The sequence below is a fragment of the Dendropsophus ebraccatus genome, chromosome 9 (genome assembly GCF_027789765.1).
Source record: "Dendropsophus ebraccatus isolate aDenEbr1 chromosome 9, aDenEbr1.pat, whole genome shotgun sequence".
Classification (NCBI taxonomy): domain Eukaryota; kingdom Metazoa; phylum Chordata; class Amphibia; order Anura; family Hylidae; genus Dendropsophus; species Dendropsophus ebraccatus.
In genome coordinates this window covers 40,344,029-40,352,192 of record NC_091462.1, presented here as the reverse complement: position 1 = coordinate 40,352,192, position 8,164 = coordinate 40,344,029, and the positions used below count along the sequence as shown (strand labels likewise).

Sequence of the window (8,164 nt, the reverse complement as noted above, 5' to 3'; positions counted from 1 at the left end):
ATGAATGATTGAGACTGCTGGGCACATGGGCACATTGGGTGTAGGCAGTGTTTCTGTGCCGTCCTGCCTGCAGCTGGACATGACAGAGGAGACTCAGGAGAAGGCGCCAAGGATAGGGGAGCTGCAGGGAGAACGCTGCCAAGAGAGGAGTTGCTGGGGAGCGGGTGACAGGTGAGTTGATGTTTGTGTTTTTTTTCTACTGGGGCCACTTTACAGCGGAGGAGGGGGGGCATAGCAAAACGAATTGTGGCACAAAGCGGGCCAAGCAAAACAAATTGTGGCACAGAGGGGGCATAGAAAAATGAATTGGGGCACAGAGGGGGCATAGAGAAATGAATTGCAGAGGGGCATAGAAAAGCAAATTGTGGCACAGAGTGGACATAAAACAACTATATAGGGCATAAATCAACTATATGGGCCACATATAAAAGCTATATTGGGCACAGAGAGGGGTATATTTACACTATATGGGGCTTCAGAGGGGATATATGTACTATAGGGGGGGCTATGTATTCCATAAGGGGATACAGAGAGGGCCTATTATATGAGGCACAGAGTGACCAATATTACTATGTGAAGCAATAAGCGGGGACTTTGTATAGAGGTGAGGATGGTGCTGCAGTAAGGAGCCTAAAATGTTTGTCTCGCAGATTCTGTGGAGATGAGTTGTGGTCAGGAGAAGTCTTCAGGGTGCATTCACACATACTTTTAGTTTGGTGTTTTTTCAATGCGTTTGCTTTTTTTTATTGACATTTTTTCTGGTGGTTTTGACTTTACGTGTGAAAACAAAAAAATTTCATATCTGTCATTTTCGGGTCAGCATTTCGACCTGAACATGAATTTTAGTGCTGAAGTCCGTGTTCGGGTCAAAATGCTGACTTTAATGCACCCACTCCAGAAAGGAAGGGGTTAAGTGACCCCTTCCTTGCTGGCATGGGTGTCAGACCCGGGAAAGGGTTTTTGGTTGGTTGTGGTAGAATGCTACAGTCTGTCGCCCGTAGGGGGTGGGAGGGGATTTGGGTGACTGTCTGGTCCCCAGGAGGTTAAATTAAAGGGAATCTGTCAGCTGCAATTCATGTTCCAAACTGTTGACACAGTTTGATGCTGTTAGGACAAAGAGACAAAGGACAGGACATTTATTAAAGGGAACCTGTCACCCCCCCTGGGTGAAGGCTGCCCGACCCCCCGCTAGAGACCCGGATACTTACCCCATGTCGCCAAGTCCCGCTCCTGGAGCCGTTCCCGGGACAGAGATATTGCCGTTGGAAGCCCAGAGCATGCTGCAGAGATGAGTCCGATGCCCATAGAGAATGACGGCTCCATTCATTCTCTATGGGCATCAGACTCACTTATGCAGCGTACGTGCACGGCTTCCGGCGCTGATATCTCCGTCCAGGGAACGGCTCCAGGAGCGGGACTTGGCGAGATGGGGTAAGCATCCGGGTCTCTACTGGGGGGTCGGGCGGCCTTCACCCCGGCACGGGGGGTGACAGGTTCCCTTTAAGTCAAGCGTTTTTTACATTGGGCTTACAAATGTTCCCGCAGTGCTCTGAGCTTTGAGTAGAGGCGCATTGCCCCTCTAGCGCAAGAGTTGCAGATTGGCCCAATGCAAATAAAATATTCACAAATAGACCATATTCGCGAATATTTTTAAGCCGATCGGGCCTATCTGTGCCTAAAAAGGCATTTTAGCCTTTTAATAAATGTCCCCCATGGTAACACTAACATACCTGCTCCCAGATTGTAGAAAAATGCTTTTATTCTATAGAATGAAGAGTCAAAAAGGCTTTCCCGAGCTCCTTAAGTCCACCAATGCAACAACGGCAGGAAATAAATGACATTTCAATTATTTTTATGGCTGTAGCAAACAAAGGCCAATTTTTTTCATTGACAACAAAGCAACACATTTCTCTATGACAAGAACGGCTGTTGTTTTAATTGAAAACAACAGCTGTTTTTGTCATAAAAAATATGTTGTGTGAACATAGCCTTAAAGCGAATCTGTAGCCACATCCAAATCCCCCCAAACCAATGGTACTGATGTTTTGCTGCTGTCAATCCATTTCCTCTCCCAGGCTCCACTTGTCTGCTGGTACTGGTATTTGCATAAAAAAAGATCTTTTACTTTGGTGGTTTGGTGTTAAAGAGGTGGGGCCTATTGCATCCGTGGCCTAGACTTGCATCACCTCTTTCTTCTTCTGCGGCTCATGGTAATCCATCCCAGGGGCATGGCTAAGAAGAAGAAAGGCAGGGAAGAGAGATGTGCTGCAGGCATTGGGCATCCATGTGCGCCCACATCCCAATTCACCATAGCACACAGCCGGAGCCGCACTCTTCATTGTGTGAGCTGTCAGCGTTGTGCGGCTGCTATTCAATGAATAGTGGCCGCACAAAACTGACATGTCAGTTTTTACTGCGGCCGCTAGGGATCCCAGCCAGAGTGTATACTATATGTATAAACTCCGGATAGGATTCCCTCTGACTGCAGTGCAACGTGAAATTGTTACAACAGCCGTGATTAATAGAAATTTTACGTTGCGTGAATGTAGCCTTTGAGAGCATGCCTATTCTCTAATCATAGGAATTATGGGGTGTTCCATATACATGTCCATTCTTCTGATCACAGCCAATCTGAATAGTGCTTCACATAGGGAGCATTCACACCTGCTGCTTTGATGCAGTTTTTGAAGCCAAAACTAGTGGTGGAATACAAGAAGAAAGAGACGAATTTCTATATACAATAATTCCCCACCATTTGTTGGCTTCAAAAAGAGCATTAAAAAAACTGCATTAAAAGAGCAGGTGTGAAACTGTGTTGCTTTCAATGCAAAAAAACCCCACTAATTTCCACATTAGAAATTACGATTTCGTCTAAAAATAAAAAAACAGGCCACAGGGAAAACCAAGCTAAATAATGTTTTTTTTTTTTTTTTTAAATTTATTGTAACTACTGATCATGGACCCTTTAGAACTTTAAAAGGGAACTCTGGATAGGGAAAAAGATTTTATTAAAAAAAATAAATTAATGAATTTAGGGTGCGTTCACTTGTAACGGATCTGCAGCAAATCCTTGCCCTGTACATATATGGGCAAACTCGCAGCGGGATGCCCATCCTGCTGTATGTCAGCAGCCCGCTCCATTAACCCCCCCCCTTCCCCGCACTCCAGCTTGCTTCGGGGCTCCTGGCATCTTCACGTCTCGCTCGGGAGGGGTAACAGGTTAGTTCCGCTCCTGCTTTTGTCCTTTTTCTTCTTCCTGAGGACTACATCGCACTGCTACTGCCCAGTCCAGGTGGGCCATTTTTTGCCGCTCTGGGACTACTGGTACCCGGCTCTTCCCAGTACCCGTGTGGTGGTGGGTACTGGGGTATTAATGTGGGGGTTAGTGTTAGCCATTTTACAGGCCCTGACTTAGTGATGGATGCCAACTATCAGGTGGTTTTCACTACTAAACCCTGTCCTGAGCACACTGGGCCCAACCCAGAAAGTTAGGGGTTGTCGCTTAACCCCTTTCTTGCTGGGGCAGACAGAGTTAGCTCAGCACAGCAGTTGTAGCACAGTTTGACTTTCAGGGGGTTAAGTGGGGTTGCATAGCATATCCACTTAACCGCTTGGGGGCCAGACTGAGCAATTTGGCCTCCAGGAGGTTAAATGTTTAGAGGGAGGGGGTGGTTAATTCTGTACCACTTTCAACCCCCACTCCCCCCATGTAGGCATCCCCACTGTGAGTTAGCCCCTCCCCCATATTGCCATCTTCCCCAGGGCCATATTAACAGCTGCTGCTGCCAGACCTGACCAAAACCGCCATGCTGTGACTGGATAACACTGCCATACCCGACCTAACCAATACCACCATACTGTGACGGGGTACCACGGGTGCCTAGTGGTAAATATGGCCCTGATCTTCCCAAGTAATCCCCCTCATGTGGGCATGTGTCCTGTTACTTAGACCCCCCCTCCTATGTAGGCATCTGCCCTAGTGGCGTAGCTACCATAGAGGCAGGGAAGCAGGAGCAGGGAGCCGCCTCTTGTGGTTGGAGGCAGAATGCTGGTTATTGACAGGGCTGGGGACAGGGCTCCTTGCTCTGTCAGTGCCGCATTTAACTGCGCTCACAAGTAAAACGACAGCTTGCAGCGCCCAGCGCCAGTGCAGGGGGTGCGGGACCAATGGGGCGCTCCCAGGACTTCGGGACATGGCCCCAAAACCGGGAATGTCTGTCTGGAACCGGGACAGTTGTGAGGTTCTACAATACTTCTTCTAGAGCATCTCCAAGCAGAGCCGCCGCGGACCGCACACGTCTAAGCCCTGGACACACTCCGCGTTCACACCACATCCCACCCGCGTCCCCGCACACTCAGGAGATGGCGTCGCGCGCTCCCGTGCGTTTCCCTGGCAGCCGCGGCCCTGGTGCGAATTCTCACCTGTCACCCCAACTCCGGAGCTCCCGCAGTGAAGGTATGGGGGAGAGCCTGCGCCTGCCCGGCCTCTACCGGAGGGTCAGCGCCTGGAGCGACAAAGGCGACGAGCCCGCGGACTGGAGGCGGCCGGTGTCCGTGCCCGGGCAGCTCTGCGACCGCTGTGACGAGTGGAGCTGGGGCAGTGACCGCTCCGGAGCCCCGGCCTATAGTGACCCGGAGGAGCGCTCCCTGGGCGGCTACAGTGCTCGGCTATCCCGGGACTCCGGGCGGCAGGCTCCGCTACTGCGCGGGATATTCCAGGTGGAGAAGAGAAGCTGCGATGTGTCCCTGACCTCCAGCCTCCTGCTGTGGTGCCCGATCCTGCCCGAGAGCCCAGGTGAGTGCCCGATCCTGCCCGAGAGCCCAGGTGAGTGCCCGATCCTGCCCGAGAGCCCAGGTGAGTGCCCGATCCTGCCCGAGAGCCCAGGTGAGTGCCCGATCCTGCCCGAGAGCCCAGGTGAGTGCCCGATCCTGCCCGAGAGCCCAGGTGAGTGTCCGATCCTGCCCGAGAGCCCAGGTGAGTGTCCGATCCTGCCCGAGAGCCCAGGTGAGTGTCCGATCCTGCCCGAGAGCCCAGGTGAGTGCCCAGGTGTGCCAGACCTACTACTACTCCCAGCATGTGCTGCCACTACTACTCCCAGCATGTGCTGCCACTACTACTCCCAGCATGTGCTGCCACTACTACTCCCAGCATGTGCTGCCACTACTACTCCCAGCATGTGCTGCCACTACTACTCCCAGCATTTGCTGCCACTACTACTCCCAGCATGTGCTGCCACTACTACTCCCAGCATGTGCTGCCACCACAACTACTCCCAGCATGTGCTGCCACTACTACTCCCAGCATGTGCTGCCACTACTACTCCCAGCATGTGCTGCCACCACTACTACTCCCAGCATGTGCTGCCACCACTACTACTCCCAGCATGTGCTGCCACTACTACTCCCAGCATGTGCTGCCACTACTACTCCCAGCATGTGCTGCCACTACTACTCCCAGCATGTGCTGCCACAACTACTCCCAGCATGTGCTGCCACTACTACTTCCAGCATGTGCTGCCACTACTACTCCCAGCATGTGCTGCCACCACTACTACTCCCAGCATGTGCTGCCACCACTACTACTCCCAGCATGTGCTGCCACTACTACTCCCAGCATGTGCTGTCACTACTACTCCCAGCATGTGCTGCCACTACTACTCCCAGCATGTGCTGTCACTACTACTCCCAGCATGCACTGCCACTACTACTCCCAGCAAGTCCTGCCACCACTTCTCCCAGTGTGTGCAGCCTACCACGCGTTTTGTTCCTGTAAGATAAATGTATACCAAGTCTGGTCATTTATTGACTTTGGGTCAGTCGGGCCGCTGTCAGTACGCCATGGTATGTGTTGGCATCTTTATGACAGGTTGCTGACCCCAGGTGTATGGGGAACATAGATGGAGACAATAGCCTGAGAAAATAAGTTAAATCTGTTGGAGGAATATTCTCACACCCAGCTCTCCCAGGACCCTGAGAACACATTCTTCTAGTTATGTAGTTATGCCTGGGGAAGTATTGGATCACTGCCCAATGGTCCGTGCAGGAGGCTGCTGTAATCCCTATAGAGGACGTGAGTCAGGCTGCATACATTATTGGCATTTAGCTTTCTCTGAAAGAAAGTGGCCATGTTTTTCTAACTCTGGATAACCCCCTTAGGCTAGGTTCACACTCTGTATCTGTGCGGCTGTATTGCGGGCGGTAAATCATCGGCCGGATTTTTCCGGTTCATGCGTACGCTGGAAAGTATACGATATACGGCTGCACAGTGCACACTATGTATGAATCTACGGCCCGATCGTAAACGGACCCGTAAAAAATGAACAAGACCATTGTTTGCGGCTGGACATGCGGCCGTGGATTGACAGGCGGTCCGTACGGAGTACTTCAAAAATAGCCGGCAATGATGCCGAATGCCGATGCCTCTAATAGTTAATATATTAAATTAATAAAACACATTTTCTTTGTAATAAAGTCCCTTTCGTTGTTCACTAATTTAATTCTAATGAATCCATCATTGTGCAATTAAATATACTGTTAAAATAAATATATATATAAATAAATAAATGTATATTTATATATATATTTATTTTTTGACAGTATATTTAATTGCACAATGATGGATTCGTTAGAATTAAATTATTGAACAACAAAACTGATTTTATTTCAACGAAAATGTGTTTTATTAATTAAATATTAATTAGTACAGGAAGCTCCATAAGCCGTTAATTCATATTGCCGGCAAAAGAGCATTCTGTACTAATCATCACTTTACTTTAATTAAAACATCAAATGTTTCTTCTAATTATGTTATCACAATAGCATTATTAGAAGAAACATTTAGAATTATATGTGCGCTCAGCTGATTGGCTGATCGGCTGAGCGCACATATAATAAGCCGGTCCGCAGTACAGTGACTTCATTGTGCTGCGGACCAGCGAAGAGGACACATCGGGGTGAGTATAGAGCTCTCCCCACCCCCTCCCCAGCACTGCACCCCTCCCAGCAAGGAAGGGGGGTCACTTCACCCCTTCCTTGCTGGGATGGGTGCAGTCTGACATCAGTCTGGCCCCCAAGGGGTTAAGGGGGATGCAATACATCCTCCCTTAACCCCTTGGGGGCCAGACTGTAAGCAGCGATCTGTAAAGATGCTGCATACTGTAAGGAACACAACACCGCTCACAATGATGGGTGTTGTGCTCCTGTTTGTGTGTTTTTTGTGTGTTTCTCCCTTTTTGTTTTTCAGATATCGGTATCCTGTGGATTACGTCGATGACCAGCGGTTGTTTGTTGTTTTTTTTTAATAAAATGGTCAATGAGGGGTGTGGGGGTGTTTTTATTTGAATACATTTTTTTTTCACTTGTGTCTTGTCTTTATTTCTTTACTTTATAGACTTAGTAGTGGAAGCCGTCTAATAGACGGAATCCATTACTAAGTCGGGGCCTAGTGTTAGCCGGTATAAAATGGCTAACACTAACCCCCTATTATTACCCCAGTACCCAATGCCACCAGGGGTACTGGGAAGAGCCGGGTGCCAGTGGTCCCGGAGCGTCAAAATTGGCGCTCCCGGACCGGGCGGCAGCAGGCTGGTAAGATTTAGGCTGGGGAGGGCCTAAACCAATGGCTCTTCCCACCCTGGTGTTACCAGGCTGCTGTCGCTTGGTTTTTAACCCGGCTGGTTATAAAAATAGGGGGGACCCTATGCGGTTTTTTTAAATTATTTATTTAAAAAAAAAACCGCATAGGGTCCCCCCTATTTTTATAACCAGCCGGGTTAAAAACCAAACGACAGCAGCCTGGTAACACCAGGGTGGGAAGAGCCATTGGTTTAGGCCCTCCCCAGCCTAAATCTTACCAGCCTGCTGCCGCCCGGTCCAGGAGCGCCAATTTTGACGCTCCGGGACCACTGGCACCCGGCTCTTCCCAGTACCCCTGGTGGCATTGGGTACTGGGGTAATAATGGGGGGTTAGTGTTAGCCATTTTATACCGGCTAACACTAGGCCCCGACTTAGTAATGGATTCCGTCTATTAGACAGCTTCCACTACTAAGTCTATAAAGTAAAGAAATAAAGACAAGACACAAGTGAAAATTTTTTTTTATTCAAATAAAAACACCCCCATTTTATTAAAAAAAAACAACAAACAACCGCTGGTCATCGACGTAG

General features: G+C 49.4%; 1 protein-coding gene across 1 annotated transcript in view; it reads left to right on the top strand.

Moving 5' to 3' along the window:
• Nucleotides 1–4,347: 4,347 nt before the first annotated feature.
• Nucleotides 4,348–8,164, top strand: part of CERKL (CERK like autophagy regulator) — a 98,593-nt gene continuing 94,776 nt past the window's right edge. Inside the window, exon 1 of the mRNA XM_069984859.1 lies at nucleotides 4,348–4,795. Within this exon, the coding sequence (XP_069840960.1) occupies nucleotides 4,363–4,795 (433 nt within the window). The 5' untranslated portion in view covers nucleotides 4,348–4,362. The remainder of the gene's footprint in view (nucleotides 4,796–8,164) is intronic.